The sequence below is a fragment of the Falco naumanni genome, chromosome 10 (genome assembly GCF_017639655.2).
Source record: "Falco naumanni isolate bFalNau1 chromosome 10, bFalNau1.pat, whole genome shotgun sequence".
NCBI classification, from domain to species: domain Eukaryota; kingdom Metazoa; phylum Chordata; class Aves; order Falconiformes; family Falconidae; genus Falco; species Falco naumanni.
The window spans coordinates 20,094,535-20,111,818 of NC_054063.1; the positions used below are offsets into that span (position 1 = coordinate 20,094,535).

The window sequence follows — 17,284 nt, forward strand, 5'->3', positions numbered from 1 at the left end:
AGTTGAACAGAAAGAACCACTCTGTATGACTTAAGTTTCAAAACAAGGATGGGGAATTAAATGCTCCATATCCTCTCAAACACGTGTGATAATTGTATCTTTCCCCAGGGAGGAGGAAATTTCTGCTGTTCTTTCCGGTATACCGACTGGTTATCACTATCTGCGGAGAACGGTCAGCTTGATTCATCAAAATTTGCTCCAGGATCCCAGATGATTCACTAGATCCACATGCAAGACTGAAGAAGTCAGACAGGATATTCTTTGATTTTAGCCTTGTAAGAATTCAAGCTGTCTCTCACTGGAATGGGAGTGCTGTTAGCTACTTAGCTCTTTAGTATTTGTGTCTAGTAACTGGTTGATATCCAGTATGCTTGATGTAGACCGCAAGTTTTATAGAAGCAGAGGTCTCTAAAGAGGAGAAGGAGGAATTTCTTATGTCTTTTATAAATCAAATCTGGTTTTATCTTCTTTCAGCCACCAGTGGTCTTGGCCTCCTTGTATATTCTTTCCTAGCGTAGCACGTTCATTTTATTCTGGGTTGATTTACAGAGATCTTATATAAAACAATGATGGGTATTTTCTAAATCAACATGACTGGAATTTACTTTCACTGTCATTACTGCACTACTGTGTAGCATTTTAACATACCACATCACGTTTCATTATTTATTTTTTTTTATAGTTTCCTGGAACCCCTCCCAAAACGCAGAAACTATAGTCCGGCTCCTGATTAACTAAACCTGTCATAATTAACCAGGTGGCCAAAGTCAGAAATACTTCTGTCATAAAGACTAAAGACCGCTGTGCTTGACCACAGACTTTGCAGTGCAGCACACTCAAAGCCATCAGGTCCCATCTGTGTGATCCTCTCAGACTAGAAGTTTGTTCTGATGTTCAGTGTTTTTGTCCAGTACGGTCTGTCTCTTGGTTCTGGTACGTGGCCAGAGTTAAAGTTTTAGTGAGGAGATGGAGCTATTTAAATCTAGGAGGTATCAAACATCATTGGCTCAGGCCAGGTTGCTTTTGTATATAGTTTTAATATAGGTTGACCTGTTGGAACTGATCTAACCCTGGTTGAGTTTATCGTGTAGAAGTACCTGCTATTTCTCAGCTGTCCATTCTGTAGGCAGATGCAAATTTTTATATCTCTGTAAAATATGTTGAATATAAAAATATTTTCATGTGTTAAAGTGTTTATATCTTTTTGTCTTTTTACCAATTTTCCTTCTATTTAGAAGATGGAAGTTCATTAAACGTCTGAATTATTGCTCTTCCTTCTTCAAGTTGTGATTATTGGCTGCTCTATTTAAACTTGTGACTGAAAACTTGCCTATGACTATTGAAATAACTTTGTTAGCTATTTGGGAGGACTTTTTGTAATATGAACTTCTTTGCATTTTGGTCTGGTTTTTTCCTCTTGCGTTTCCTAGTGTTAGCTTTCAATGGCCTGGCTTTTACAGGGTAATTTTTTTTTTTTTTTAATTAGGAAAATAGTGCCTAAGTTGCAAATGACTTGGGTATTATACCTGGAACGACTAATAAATTTTCTTAGGTCATTATGTCAGCATTATTAACCAGTAGAGGGTACTGCAGCAGTACTTCATGAGCGTTATCCAGCTTGGGCTTTTTTGTGTGTCTGGTTTCATTTTCTTCCAGCCTGTTTACAAGCTAAAGAATCCAATAACTATGAAGGCTGAAGTGAGTTTTTGGTAGAGTTTATTATATTGCTCTGGAAACTGAATCAAAGATGAAACAAAGCAAAACAAAGCCATGCATTTGAAGTATAAAAAGAGGATCAGGCAGAAATTAAGCAGTTCCAGTTTTATATTTAATTTATATTTGTATTTGGCATTCTTATTTAATCTCCTCTCAGGCATTAGGACTTAAAGTTCATTGCATCCATCATCTATAGGACTTGATGTATCACTCTTAAATCTTCACAGAGCTAACACATTTACAAAAAATATATATTGTTTTGCAAGCTAAATTTGGTAAGAACGCCATTACTAAAGCTTTTCACACACAGTGTTTATTGTAAACTAATAGTTTATTGTAAACTGTTGCTCAATCGTAAAGCTGGATGTATGATGTTAGAGAACTCTTACTTCCTTCAACAATCCGCTGTAATTCATGGAGTAAAGCTCAGATTAGATCTCAAGTTATGGCTGTACCACTTGTAAGGATGGAGGGAAAGGTAAGGGAGAAGAAATTAATTATGTTTCCAGAATTAATTTACTTTTGTAGGGGGGGGGGAGGGAAAGGTCTATAGATGATGATTCTTATTTCATGTTTGGTAATCTAATCCTAGCTATGAAAGAATGAGCAGTGTCGTGTTTTCATACTAGTACAGTTGGAATGTTGTTTTGACTGTGGCTTTCTTTACTAATATCCATAAATTAATCATTAATACTGCACATTGTGTTATTGCATTTAATTTAAAGCACTTGGTTTTGCACATTTGGAGATCATCCATGAGCACTTAAGACCCAGCATAAGAATGAATTCCAAGAGAATGTCAACCACATCCAAGTTCTAGTATGTTATGGGGAAAAAAATCTTTTATGTTCCTTCAGTATAGCTAACTTAAGACTGATATCTTTCTGTATATATAATGCAAGAGCCTCTTGTGATCTCTGCTTTGTCTTCTCAAATGCATGTTAAATTCTTTAGCTTGTTGGCAAAAGATTAAATAATGAGGATGCAAATTATTGTGCATTATTAGTAATACTCTGCTTTCATGTTCCCAACTGGAGTTTTCATGGGAAACATTCCAAAATCTGGACAGAAGATGGAAACGCTAGTAGAGAACGTATCCATTTAAACATATGACAACGCTCTGAGGACTGTCCAAAAGTAAAATTAGAGTGACTGATCAGTTTTGCAATTTCAAGTAAGATGAAAGGACAATCTAGTGCTAAAGCAAGTGTTCGGCTAACTCAGGAACTGAATTAAATTCCAGTATTGAATTAACTTACTTGCTGTACCTCTTTCTCAGAGTCCAAGGCACCTACCATTTGCAAACCATGTTCTTCAAAGGGCATCGTTGCTTCACATTGTTGAAATAGCTTCATGTATCTAAACCTGAACTCTGCAAAATCCCTAGTAATTTCTCTCCTTGCAGCTCTAGCGCTACTTCCTTTGCACCAACAGAAACTGCTAACACCAGCGTTTGATACCCCAATGTTTCCAAGAGCTATGGAAGAGAAAAGACTTCTGAGTGGAAAATTATTTCTAAATAGGATATTTATACAAGATATGCTCCTCTGAAGATATAGCAAGTAAATGCAAATTGTTAGATATAGAAGATTTAGTTGCATTTAACAGCTTGGACTTTTATGCAGGCTGGTCTGTATTTATTCTAGTAGATTTTATTACTAAAGTTTTAAAATACACAATGACTGGATTTAAGTCAGTAGAGGGACCATAAAAAGTATTTCTCCAGACTATGAGATTCCAAAGTCTTACATTGTGCGCTTGGATACCTAAATAGAGTTCTGTAGAGACCAATAAAATTTCCTTTTGATACTCTTTTAGTGAAAGTTGACTCTGCTGTTCAGTTAAGCCACTTGAAGTTCTCTTCAGGTTGATAAGGGATTATTGAATTTTAAAAAGCCATCTTCTGCCATTGATCATAAACTGTTCTTAACATTCCTTGACTTTGTAATGCAAACGGTTACAGGATTTCAATTACGAATGCCAACAGCATGCCGTTCAGTCCGCTTCTACTGCTGGGTCAGCAAAGTTCAGTAATGAGCATGACATATACGATATTCTGGTGATATGTTGACATCCTGAGCTGGGCTTGCTTGTTTTAGAAGAAGAAAATTAAGATTATTTTCTGAATGCTTCCTCTTTCTAAGTATTTTTCCTCATTCCCTGCTGTATGGGCTGTGACTGCAACTAATATTCCATTTTTCTCTTTAACTTGAAACATAGTTTTGAGAAAAGTGAGTTCTGTAAAGAGGCTCGTGCCTTCCACATTGCTTATTCTGAACTGCCTGGTGTGGCTTTGTGGTAACAAAATGTACTGTGTAAGCAGTGCTTTTGTTTACAACTCTATAATCAAAGTAATTTGTATTTTGAATGATTATTGACATGTGTTATCATGTTACAGACACACGTCCTATCACTAAAGGCCAGGTGACCTTTTTTGGGGGGTAGAGGGGTGATCTGTTAATGGGTTAGATGTTTTCTGCCTGCATACAGGCACAGAAATTGAAGCACATCTGACAGCTGCGGTCCTTTATTGCTGGATGCATTTATTGCCATGACTTTTCTTTAGCTGTGTCTTAAATCTAATAACCCCTCTGCTCTCCAGGATGGCTTATGAAGCTTGTCAGCGGATTCCTGTAGAGTTACTTTTCATCCTCATACAACCTGTAAATACCAAATATCTTTGCTTCCAGCCCACACAATCTTGTAAACATGGGTCCACGGAAGACTGGGAGATGGAACTGCAGAACCTCAGAGACTGTGGTGATCTTACTTGATGTGGAAACACTCAGCTGTCACAGGCTGATACCACCAACCTTAGCCTGTAAAGCCCTGGATGTAGCAGCCCCTGTTACAGCACTAAGGGAGTGAGTAAAACCAACCTTTGCTAGTATTAACAAACACCTTTTGCTTGCCTACCCACTTGCCACAGGGAGACTTCCCACACAACTTTGTATTTTTTTACATGTGGGCAGGATATTGCTCCTGTCTACAGTAATCAATAATCTTCAATGAAACAATAAAAGTCCTGAGCCAGTGTAGCCTTTCCTAATAATTTCTTTCAATAACGCGGCAGCACTGGCATCAGAGCCTACTGCCTGTCCTCAGCCACCGTAACAGAGAAGCTACTGAGAAATCGGATCTCCTCTCAAATATCCTGTGCTCATTTAATCCTTGAACTCTAACCTTCAACAGAAGAGTCAAACAGTTTATGCTTTTGGACCACGTTGGGGTAGTGAGCTCTCACGTAATGAGGCATTTTGTGCAATTACAGTGTTGAGCGCTCATGGAGGGGCAGGAAAACAGGCTCTGTGAACAATTCATGTCCACATCTCCATCTCTTTTAACTGGGTCTTGCCCATGTGATAGAGGACAATTAATGTAATTATTATGTGCATTGCCATACACCCTTGAGGGTACAAATGGACAAAAGGTCTTTACCTTTATTTTCTTTTCTAACTAGTCAGGATGCAGTGCACATGAGGTATGATGGTACATAGGGTGAACCTCAGCCGTGTATCCTTTTTTCCTACTCCTGTGCTGTTAGTATCCCATTTGAGGTGTTAATAAGCCTTTTCAAAGCTATCCATGTAAATATTCTCGTATATTTATATGTCATATATCTCATATTTAAGGCTAAGCTGACACCTCTTTAAAACCTCACATCCTTCATCTTTGCATGACACTCCTGATAGCTCGCCAGAACTCAAATGAGTTTAATAAACATTCTAATGAAAAGCATAAAACCTCTGTAGATATTTCAAACATGCCTGGCCCACAGCTATTTTGATTGTGATGGGTTTTGTCTGTTGTCAGAATCCTTCCTTGTCGGTGTCTTTGATTAACATGATAATGCTGCATTTTATCCTAATGCTCAAGTACTAATAAACAAAGCTGTGGGGCAGGAGGAATTCCTTGTAAATCTCAATCAGCTGCAGAAATGACAAGCACTAGTGAAATGTTGGGCTTCCTACTTAGCATGACCCTTGCTTGCCACCCAAAAGTCCATCTCGCCCAGTATTTTGCTTCCAAGGGTGAGCAGGGTAGTTTCTTCCAAGGCTGGAAGAAACTTTTCCTATGTTCAGAGAGGGGTCCCTGGCTTTGACGACTTAGTGAAATTACAACGTATAAAATGCTTTTGGTATTTTAAAGGATGCTTTTATATATGGGAAGAGTTTTCACTGCTTAAGCAGGGGGTTTTGTAACTGATTTTTTTTTTTTATGGAAATGCAGGGGAAATAAGCAGCAGTGTCTGCATGACCAATGAAAACACGGCAAGGGCAAAACATCCTTCTTCCCACAGCTCCCAGCCCCTTGCTGGTTTTTCTTCAGGTTAAGCAGGGTTCTTCCCCAGCTGTCACCCCTGCCATTTCATTATCCTTCATCTTTAAAAGCAAACAGAAAACTTCACTTGCATGCAGTGAAGATCAGATGCTCCTGTCCTTGCCCAGCAAAGCGTCCAGGCTCAAATTCATTAGCTTGAGACTTAATTTAGACACGTACCCCCAGGGAAGGGACTCCAACTTCTGCTCCAGACCTGTCTTAATCCCTCGATTCCTTCTTGGGGACTGGGATAAGCTACCACACAGTGGGAGAGGGGGGGCTTATTGCTCACAGTCACTCTTGCCTTTGGGATGGCTTAACGGAGTCACCGTTTTGTGTTTATTTAAAAAAAAAAGGGGAGGGGAACAGAGGGAAGCGGGGTGCATGCTTGCTCGTTACGGGCAGCTTCTCGTCCCTGCCGCACGGGGGTGGAGCGCCCGCAGCGCGGCTCCGGCTCCGCGGAACGGGGTCCCTGACAGCCGCCCCCGGGGGCGGCTGTCAGGGACCCCGTTCCGCGGAGCCGGAGCCGCGCTGCCGCCGCTCTCGTACGGAAGAGCGGAGCGGCCCCCTCCATATGCCACTGACTTCCGGCGGGGAGGGGGCGGGGCTTAGTGCGCGCCCCGTCACGTGACGGGGTGGCGGGCTTTTCCGAGCGGAGCGCGGCTGGCGGCGGCACCGAGCGGGGCTGAAGTGGGGCCGGGGCCTGAGGCCCGGCCCGCCGCGGGGTGAGCCGGCCGGGGTCCTTCTCTCTTCTCCGGGGGTGGGTAGCGGTGGGGCAGCGGCGGCCGGTCACCGGTTAGTCACCGGTTACTGGCTCGGTCTCGCCAGCTGCCGGGGGGGGGGTAGAGGGGAGGGGCCTCGCTGGGGGCGGACTCGTGAGGGAAAATTTTAAAAAATAATAAAGTGAGTTAAGTGGGAGCAGCCGGGTAGGCGGAGCGGGGGGTGTCGTGCGCCGGGGAGCCGGTAAGGGCCGGGGAAGCGAGCTGCGGGACGCGGCCCCGGGCCTAGGCCCTGTGGCGGCGGGAGGCTGTGGGACGCGGCGCTAGGCCCGGCCGCTGCCCGTGCCTTGGGGCCCGCTGTGTCGGGGGTAAGGGGAAGGCCCCTCGCTTCCAGAAAGCCTGTCAGAGTAGGTTTTCCTTCTAAGTAGGAAGCCCAACATTTCACTAGTGCTTGTCATTCCTGCAGCTGACCGAGATTTACAAGGAATTCCTCCTGCCCCACAGCTTTGTTTATTAGTACTTGAGCATTAGGATAAAATGCAGCATTGTCATGTTAATCAAAGACACCGACAAGGAAGGATTCTGACAATAGACAAAAACCATCATAATCAAAATAGCTGTGGGCCAGGCACGTTTGAAATATCTACAGAAGTTTTATGCTTTTCATTAAATATTTATTAAACCTCTCTTCCAGAAAACCTTGGCTGCCAGTGCCAGGTGTATTGCACTGTTAGCAGGGCTGGAGGGAGGATCTAAAGCCCCTTTCAGACCACTGCAAGGTGCGGCGTTTGCAGCTGTCAGGGGGCACACAGTCAGGCTGGAACACCCACCCACTGCTGGCTTCAAGTCGTACATGTCACCATCTAATTTCTTGCCAACATGTGATACTGCTAACAGCAGATTAATTTTGTTAATTATATACTTCTAAATACTGTGGAGTTCTCTATTAAGCCTCTTATTATTCCTTACCAGGTAACATGAGAGGTGTTTGGGTGTGTTTTGTTTTTAATGTTTAACGCTACATAGGAAAGTACACAAAAGAAATTTCTTACAGCACTCGTGTACCACCAGCTACAGGAGGGGAGAAAGCCATCATATACTACTTCAGATGATCTGTTAATATATTTTGAAATGCTTTGCACGTGTGTCTTGTTTGAATGGTGTATGTTGCATCACAGAATTATCTGGTTTTCTTTTAGTGGGGCTGTGCTGAGCACTGGGTGCAATGGCTATGCAGATGCAGTTTGAAGCAAATGCAGATACCTCAGCAGAGGAGGAGAGCTTTGGACCACAGCTCATATCCAGGTTAGAGGTAGGTAAGGAGTTAGCTCTAGTGTCAGTTTGCAAGAAATCTGCTAGTCTTTCTCCTTAAACACAAGTTGCATCTGAAAATTGTGTTGCGAAATTCTTGTGTTCTGTCAAAAAAACCCAGCCCAAAACAAAACTTGTTAACATTTAAGTTTTAAATGATGTTGCCTTGCTTTGTACCATTTCCTAATATGTGTTGGTCACCAGCATCTATTAAACCAAACATGTTTTCTGCCTCTTGTACGCCATCTATATAGTTAATAGATTATGCAAACATTCTACTCGTAAAAGGGTGTTATTTTTTATGGTTCTTTGTGCACAGTAAATAGGGAGGTAACACTCAGTATGCTGACTTGTAATAACAGAGTTTGATCCGATCTGCTGAAGCTGGTTGAAGGTATTCACTGGAAGTTAGATTAAGGTATTTGTGTCTTAGTGTGTCCTTTTTTTTCCTCCCCTTCCTTTCAGCAATGTGGTATAAATGCAAATGATGTGAAGAAATTAGAAGAAGCTGGATTTCACACAGTTGAGGCTGTTGCTTATGCACCTAAGAAGGAGCTACTAAATATTAAAGGCATCAGTGAAGCCAAAGCTGACAAAATCTTGGTAAGGATGTTATGGGAAAGCTTTAACCCAGGATTTGAGAAGTTTTATTTCTGCTGGCTTAAAGTGCTCTGGTGATACTGGAAGGTCTTGCTAACTGAACCCGTAGGAACGGCTAGATGGTCAGTCTCTTGTTTCCTGGTTTGTTACACTGTTTCCCTCAGCAGCCACCGTTGGCAGTTGTCAAGGCAGAGGATACTGTATTTTAATGACTGGACCATCCCAGTACAGCTGTTTCTGTGTTATGTTCTTCTTAAGTATGTTGATTGTGTACCTCAGACATTCACCGTGAGACCTGGGGTTTACTTCTGAGGACTGCGAGTGAAGCCTGAGTTGTAATCTCCCAGCATCTTCCAGTTCAGAATGCAGAGTTTCTGCCAAACTTGTTCTCATTTATCAAAATCTGACCTAGTACAATGTTTAACTCCAGTGCTTTTCTTACTTTGTGTGTTTATTCACTTAGGAAGGTAGGCTGTATGCCTATCCTAAGTATTTCAGGTTTCACAGGGAGAGAACTGAATTGAAAGTGTGGGGGATGAGGCAGGGAAGATTTCCATAAAATAAACAAAATGGATGTTGAAGCTTTTTCTTTGAGCAGAATTTTGGTTCTGTGCAGAGGTACCAACTGACTGATATATGGTCTACAAGATAAAATGTGTGCATTAAATTGTATAGGTGCTTCTCCGTTTCACAAAATAGAAAATTACAGTGTAAATTACTAGAAGAGAGTAAATGAATGGGATGAGCTCTCTTTGCACTGCTTAGTTTGGTTTTCTTCAGGCTGAAGCAGCTAAACTGGTTCCGATGGGTTTCACCACAGCAACAGAATTCCACCAGCGAAGGTCAGAGATCATCCAGATCACCACTGGGTCCAAAGAACTTGATAAACTTCTTCAAGGTAATAATTCTATTTCTCTTTACTGATTAGCCTTAGTTACTGCTTTTTTTTTTTTCCCTGTGAACATAATCCTTGCATAAAAACATGTGAGACCTACAAGTTCTGGTTGAATGAAAAATCTCAAGTGCTGCTCTCTTCTTTCACAATTGATTTTTTTTTTTAAAAGATGCAGAAATAGTTTTAAAACCCTTTAGTCATGGTGCAGTACCCAGAGCTGTTCATTGTGGATGTTTCTAGTTTATTTTAGTCTGCAACCTCTTTCAAGGAAACAAAACCAGTATCATCTTGTCCCTATTTCTACTTGTAATCAAAAAATCAAAACAAGTCATTTAGGCTTTTCAGCATCTTCAAAAATACATTTACCTAAACTTCTTATCTGCAACATGAACAAACTGCAGTGAGAAAACCTTTTTTTCCAATTAGAGTGTTGAAGCTTAAACAAAGTAAGTGTTTAACTGAGTCTCTGTAAATGTAATACTTTATACATGGTCTTTCTTTAAAGTATGTGACCTCTTTTAAAGAGTTGTTGTTATTATTTCCCCTTCAGGAGGAATAGAAACAGGGTCCATAACAGAGTTATTCGGGGAGTTTCGTACTGGAAAAACACAGTTGTGCCATACCCTGGCAGTAACCTGTCAAGTGAGTAGTCTACTTCATTAAAATCAAATATTCAGGCAACACAGCTTTTTGATATTTGCTAATTTATGGACTTTTCTCAGCCAATACAAATGCGATTCATATAAACAGCTGCAAAGAATGTATTTGCAGCACCCTTGGTTGTACTTGCAGCTTTCTAGGATCTTTTGTTTCATGTTTAATCTGCCTGCGAAGATTACTTTACCAGCAATTAAGTTTGTGATGTTTTTTTTGCCTGTTTGACAGGTTCTGTAGCTTTTTTTGTGCCTTCTTCAGTATTCTGACAACAAAATTTAACACATTAGCCTCAGCGTAATTCTAGGTCTTAGATACAGAGAAGCATTTGATCTCTCTTTAAACAAATAATAGTTTTTATGACTTTCTAGAGGCTGCTATTTCATAAAATATTAGAGGCTCTGGGTTTAATTTCATCATTTAGTTAACACCCTTATGCACCTAAACTTACCAGGTGAAAGTTAAGCTCCTGTCCTCTTATGTAGGCATTGGAGATTGAAAGTGGGAATATTTCTTCTCACTTTTCCCAGATAAATATGACTTTAATCACAATAGCTTGATATGTTATTTATTGTATGTTATCAGTTGAGGGCATAAGGCAATAACTGGATTACTTGTTGATACTTTATTTCCTGTTTGTTCATTTGCTTTTACTTTAGCTTCCCATTGACCGAGGTGGTGGTGAAGGAAAAGCCATGTATATTGACACAGAAGGGACCTTCCGTCCAGAACGTCTTCTTGCTGTTGCTGAAAGGTCTGTACTTACTGGCTAAAAGTAAGCTGGCATTGGTTGAAGAAAGGAAGATGTTAATTTAAGGGACAGCTTAGTTCACTGTGTAAATCAGCCTGTCTCCTTAAATTCATGGGGCTGCAGCAGTAAGAAATTTCTCTTAAAGAAGCCCCAATCAAACAGAAACCTTTCTGTATTCTAGTTGTCTGTCTACATACATGCATGTTAGACCACTTCATTAGCTGTATTTTATAAACAAAGTTTCTGGTTTTAGATTGGACAGCAATTAACATCATTGCCCCCTGGAATATGATGTCTTCACTTCTTACTAGTGTCTCTTTCAAAATTGAGCTTTACTCTTGGTGAGATACATTCAGAGATTTTTGTTAAGTTCTGCCAATAGAGTTACGTTGAAGCAAAGATCCTTTTGTAAAAAAGTTAACAACAGCTGGAAATTTTTTGTTAGGAAATAAGAGAGCATCCATTGACCAGTTGAAAAGCTGTTTTTTCATCTCCTGCCTCTATCAGAAAGTTCCGACATGTTGAGGTTTTTTTACCAATTGGAGAGTAAAACTTAATTACCCAAATGAAAATGCTGCTGTTTACACAGAAATTCTGGCTAGACTTAAAAGCCTGAAGTAGTGCTTCTGTACATTAGAAAAGGGAGCTACTTCTGGTCTTGTGATTCTTTAGACTTTCTCAAAATTAAAACTGCTTCTATGTTGCTTAATTCTCCATGATTCTTGTTTTAATTTAAGTATCAAGGTATATATGCAACTTCAGTGAACTTGGGTTGAAGTATTTATCTTGCAGGGCTTATCAGTTGCTGAAATTCTGAATGCTGAAAGTGTCAGCTTGAACAGAAAAGTAGCCCAATGCTTTGGGAGGGATGTGAAGCATGTCACACCTGACTGAAGTAGGAGAATACTTTTAAGGATGCAGAATGTAATTCTTCAGATAGGAATTTGGGCCTAAATTCAGTTTAACAATTTCATTTATGTGGTAGTTTTAAAAAATATTTCCACCTAGATACTAATGAGAATTTTCATGTCAGTAAGCTGTGCGCTTTCTTCTGGTAGTAATAAGATGACAAACATTGATTGTTTCTAAACAGCAAGCCAAAGTCACGCAGCAAGCCTGGGCTGATTTGAATACAGAGGCTCAGATGTTCTGCAAAGAAAAATCAATTGGCCTGTTTTCTACTATGCTTTTGCTAGTCTGATTTAGGTTCATAGTTTTTCAGGCTGTGTATATGGTTTTTTTAAAAAAAGTGTTTCAAAAACTTTTGTACAAATTTCCTAGCTTAAAGGCAACTGTCCTCCTATTTTTTTTTTTTTGTCACCATTCATTTACAGAGGTAGGACTTAATTGCCACGTGTTTCCTTCAAGCGGCCTTCAAGTTTGCTTGAAGGTCTGGCCTATCATTACAGATGTATTCTCTAAAGTTTCTTTGTTTTTACCCTTTGTCATTCCTCAGCAAATACTTTTTTCACAAAGTGATTTTTTTGCCAAGACCCCATGTGACCCGTTAGGCAAAGCTGCCTTCCTTGTACTTGAGGCTGATTTCACAGTACGCCTGCTTTGTTCCACTGCGCTGCATAGCTAACGGTCTGTATGGGGCATAAACAGGTTTTAATTTAGTTTAATGAGGCTCTGCTCTGTGCCACTGCGGGCAGTCTTGCCGTTCCTTTTGCCCCAAGCTGCTGGTGTTGGTGACTGTTGGGCTGCAGGCTGAAGCAGAGCAGTTGCTATTGTGGTTCACTGCAGGGCAGCACAAATTGCCGGGGCTGGAGGAAAGGAGGGGACAAGGATGAGCAACTGGAAGCCGAGAGAATGAAAGGGTAGGACTGCTGCTTTTTATTAGCACCACAGATTTATGAAGTAAGGCCAGTATTTATGGGCCTTTCCGTGACTGTAGGTAGAAAAATCAACTAAGATTCAATACCAAACCAGTACGATGTGCCAGCCTACGAGAGATACTTCCTTGTCTTTATAGAGGGGGATGATGATTACATCCTAAATGAGTGGAGTAAGGTCAAGTTCTTCAAAAATAGTAAGGTGAAGATTTGGGTCAGTACTGGATTTGTTCCTAGGCAGGAAATTATTCTTTAAAAATGGTTTCAAATCATTCTGTTCTCTACTAATCAGCAAGTCATGTTGCATTTTTTTGCTGTCAGTTTTTATCTCCAGGACTCTCCCAGGGGTGTGAATTTTTATTCTAGTCTTTAAGTAAACTTGCTAGATAACTCTGACTGATGAAGTTGTCACTTAGGGATATTTTTTTTTTTCTTTCCTCACCAATTTGGCCAGGTACGGCTTGTCTGGCAGTGATGTCCTAGATAATGTGGCGTACGCTCGAGGTTTTAACACAGATCATCAGACCCAGCTCCTGTATCAGGCATCTGCTATGATGGCTGAATCACGGTAATAATCCTGATTTAGGTAGAGCCATTTTTGTGCCAGCACATGATCATATTATAAAGCTACTTGTAGATGATGCACAAGATGATGTATAGATGATGATGCAAGAGATGCATAGATTACATGATTGTGAAATGTCAAAGTAATTGTTTCCTTCAAAAGTTAGCTTTTTTAAAATATACCTGCTTTCTTCTGTGCTTAGCTTCGTTAGATGAAGTTTTTTTCTTCTCAAATTGGATATATGCCAAAGCATAATCCAGATGATAAACTTGGTGTATCCGCAGCCAGTTGTCAGTTAATACCTCTTGCTGTTGAAATGTTGGCTGACAGCGACTGACTTGAACTGCAACAACTGACGTTAATTTACAAAGAACAAGTGCCAGCCTGAGGAGCAATTCTAAAGATCATTTTATAATTGCTTTCAGAAATAGAGTGTTGATTTAGAGCATGCCAAGCATTGAATAAACCTGTGCAGACAGCTTTAGTTTGCAACTTTGAGTTTGAAAAGGTTTATGGGCCCCTTTAGAGAGGAGGTGGTGGTGGTGGTATGAAATGTATAAGAACCTGTCCACAGAACAGCTGTGGTGTCAAAACATGGAATTCTAGGCTAGTTTATAAGATAAAAGTGTTTAATCATGCAGCAACTTCTTTTGGTTTACTGGGTTTTATTGTATAGTTAGTAATCTGAACATTACAGATCAAGTCAGTGTTGTTAAAAATAACAATTCTGCAAACTGGCAGGTTGAGAGGAGCTTACGTCCACATCTGTACGCAGCCTCACAATTTGCTGGGCGCTGTCATGCTCCAGTGGAGGCATTATTCATGCCTGGAAATGTTTATGAGAACCTTGCACTTATCTTCTCCAGATATGCGCTGCTGATAGTGGACAGTGCCACGGCCCTTTATCGGACAGATTACTCAGGAAGAGGTGAGCTGTCAGCCAGACAGATGCATCTGGCCAGATTTCTGCGTATGCTTCTTCGACTTGCGGATGAGGTAAACTATGAACTTTGCTTTATTCTCTAAACAACTGGTGATCGGTTTTCTTTATCTTGTTGTCGTGGTTTAATCCTGGCTGGCAACCAAGTACCATGCAGCCGCTCGCTAACTCCCCACCCATCCAGAGGGGCGGGGAGAATTGGAAAGGAATGTAAAACTTGAGGGTTGAGATAAGAACAATTTAATAATTTAAACAGAACAAAAATGAAAGAACAACAACAATAATAATAATAACAGTTATAATGGAAAGGTGGGGGAAAAGATAAAATCCAAAGGGAAAGGGAGAAAGGAAAACAAGTGATGCACAGTAGAACTGCTCACCACCCCCTGACTGATGCCCAGCCAGTCCCTGAGCAACGATATGCCCTGCCCTGGCCAACCCCCCAGTTTCTATACCCAGCATGACGCCCCACGGTATGGAATACCTCTCTGGCTGGTTTGGGCCAGCTGCCCTGGTTGTGTCCCCCCCAGCTCCCCGTGCCCCCTCAGCCCCCTTGCCAGCAGGACCCCAGGAACTGAAAAGTCCTTGACTTAGTATAAACATTACCAAGCAACAACGAAAAACGTGAGTGCATTATCGACATTGTCCTCAGAGAGCCAAAACCCAGCACTTGACTAGCTCGTAAGAGGAAAATTAACTCCATCCCAGCCAAAACCAGGACACTTGTAAAGCTCAACAATTTTGTACAAACGGCTTTCTGCCCGCTCAGTGTCTGCTTCCATTTTGTTCCGAGAGGCATGATAGAGTGGTTGAGGACAGCAGAAATGCATGTTTCCACCCACCCCCCATCCCCAGTTTGTTCAGACTGTGGAAAATAATTTGATTTTCATTTGTTACTTTTCTCCTTACAGTTTGGTGTGGCCGTTGTGATCACTAACCAAGTGGTAGCACAAGTAGATGGAGCAGCCATGTTTGCTGCAGATCCCAAAAAACCTATTGGAGGAAATATCATAGCACATGCTTCCACCACGAGGTGAGAGAATAGATTATCATCTTGCATTAGCCTATTTTGGAAGATTTTATTAAACTAGCTAAGTACCTTTAAATTCTGGGTTTCTACATGGTTCTGTCAATGGCAAGTCCAACCTGCTTCTCTACAAATGAGTGCCACTGTGAGCCCTCATTAATCTGCAGAAAAATTAACATTTTCAGAAGCTCTTACAGCTCTGCAGTGTGCCGTATTCCTGTATTAACACAATTTTTTAGTGGGTATGGTAATGATTTTCTCAGAGTAGGCTATACGTCCTTACCTGTTTTGTTTCCTTCTCCCTATCAGACTGTATCTGCGAAAAGGCCGAGGTGAAACCAGAATATGTAAAATCTATGACTCTCCTTGCCTTCCTGAGGCTGAAGCAATGTTTGCTATTAATGCTGATGGAGTGGGAGATGCTAAGGACTGAAGACTCCATTTAATTTCCCATGTAACCCAAGACTAGGTGTCCCAAAAAGGCTCCTTTCTTTGTGGCACCTTACAGGTGCTTTCCTGACACAGCTGCTGTTCAAGTGCTGGTGGAGGAATCTGTTGTATTTCAGCACAGAAGTCCATCAGGTGAATACACTTTGAGACATGTCTGGAGATGTTGCATGGAAGAGACCTACCCTCTTGGGCTTTAGTCACATGTTAGATTAACGTGGTTTCTTGAGAACATTTTCAGAGGACCATAACCTTTGTATTTTCCTCACGGCTGTTGCTCCAGCTGGATTCTGCTGGTGGACATAGCGCCAATATTTGGCCATAGTTCATAACCTGGTGAATTTGGAGTAGTGTTGGTGCGTTTTTGTCAAATAAGAAAAGTGGTGACTTAAATACTTAATGGATTGCTTTAATTATAAAATAAAGCAGAATGATATCCGACAATAAGAATGTGAGGATATTGCTGGGATTGATGATGATCACAATCCGTATCCTTTATGTTCATTTTGTTTTGGATACTGCGACATGCTCGTCTTTTGGGAACTGTTAATTTCCATTTCAATTACATTTTTTGTATTTCATTAACTTTCTGTGGAAATCTGCTTTTAATAAAAAGGACCATGAAAAATATTGATGATATTACAGGTTTCTGAGATTCAGCCAGGTGTTAATTCAGACAGAGGCATTTTTTTATCTGCAGCTGGGAAGAAGATGCATAAATCTTCAATGACTCTCAGTCTGGATTTTTAATTTTTTTTTCCCTCCTGATGCTAACAAAACACATCATCTCCTTGATTTGGGACATGCAGTGCAACTGTGCTGTAAGTGCCCTGTAGATGTCTTTTTAAGAGTTCTTGAGGGTTAAAACCATTCTTTTATATTATGCAATATTTTTATATAAGCTATGCTATTGTGAACTACTCTAAACTTGATTAAAGAGAATAATATCATAGCGGTGGTTGGTTGGCAGCAAAAATTATTTTCCTTGTTCTTTTTCTCTGGGATGAATAATGAAGAATACGTACAGTGGGATCCAACTGTGTCTTTCCAGCTAGCAAACATAAGCTGCGTTTATTTATTACATAAATACATGTGCTATATTGACTACTAAGTCTCATGAGATGGTAAGTTGTCTGCTTTTTCATGTATAGTTGATATATATAATATATGTATATTTTATATTATATAATATAGCACGTAAATACCTGTGCTATGTTGACTACTAAATCTCATGAGACAGTAAGTTTTCTGCTGTTTTCATTTATAGCTGAATGCCCTGTCCTTAAATTCTGCACAGCCACCACGTCTGCTGTCTATTCAGGAGATGTGCACAAAAGGCCACTGCTGTTGCCATTGCCTGCAGCTGAGTTTCAGGATTCAAAAGTCACAGAAAAATATTAACTAGGGGATTAAATTGGCATTGCACTCGTCACTTGGGAACTGAGATGTTCAGGTTTTTAGTGACAGAATTTCAGCTCTTGTTACCCACGCTTGCCCTATGTGT

General features: G+C 40.6%; 2 protein-coding genes across 5 annotated transcripts in view; both read left to right on the forward strand.

The window, feature by feature from the left end:
* Positions 1-3,528, forward strand: part of KNL1 (kinetochore scaffold 1) — a 30,955-nt gene extending 27,427 nt beyond the window's left edge. For both annotated transcript variants that reach the window (XM_040607961.1, XM_040607960.1), the window contains exon 26: positions 109-3,528. In XM_040607961.1, coding sequence (XP_040463895.1) covers positions 109-214 — 106 coding nt within the window. In that variant the 3' untranslated portion in view covers positions 215-3,528. The remainder of the gene's footprint in view (positions 1-108) is intronic.
* A 544-nt stretch (positions 3,529-4,072) lies between these two features.
* RAD51 (RAD51 recombinase) lies at positions 4,073-16,729 on the forward strand. Of its 3 annotated transcripts, none has more exons than XM_040607963.1 (10): positions 4,073-4,580; positions 7,955-8,067; positions 8,532-8,669; positions 9,447-9,564; positions 10,112-10,203; positions 10,875-10,969; positions 13,256-13,369; positions 14,233-14,362; positions 15,218-15,339; positions 15,643-16,729. In XM_040607963.1, exons 2-10 carry the CDS (start codon positions 7,981-7,983, stop codon positions 15,764-15,766), a joined length of 1,020 nt encoding a protein of 339 aa, XP_040463897.1. In that variant the 5' UTR covers positions 4,073-4,580; positions 7,955-7,980; the 3' UTR covers positions 15,767-16,729. The 3 variants fall into 3 exon arrangements, with proteins under 3 accessions (XP_040463897.1, XP_040463896.1, XP_040463898.1); XM_040607962.1 differs by lacking the exon at positions 4,073-4,580 and adding an exon at positions 6,638-6,761; XM_040607964.1 differs by lacking the exon at positions 4,073-4,580 and adding an exon at positions 6,780-6,796.
* Positions 16,730-17,284: the final 555 nt, after the last annotated feature.

Coding starts and splice junctions, on each gene's coding strand:
- RAD51 (XM_040607963.1), top strand. CDS start 7,981: ATGGCTATGCAGATGCAGTTTGAAGCAAATGCAGATACCTCAGCAGAG. Junction 8,068..8,531: donor AGCTCATATCCAGGTTAGAG/GTAGGTAAGGAG, acceptor CCTTCCTTTCAG/CAATGTGGTATAAATGCAAA. Junction 10,204..10,874: donor CCCTGGCAGTAACCTGTCAA/GTGAGTAGTCTA, acceptor CTTTTACTTTAG/CTTCCCATTGACCGAGGTGG.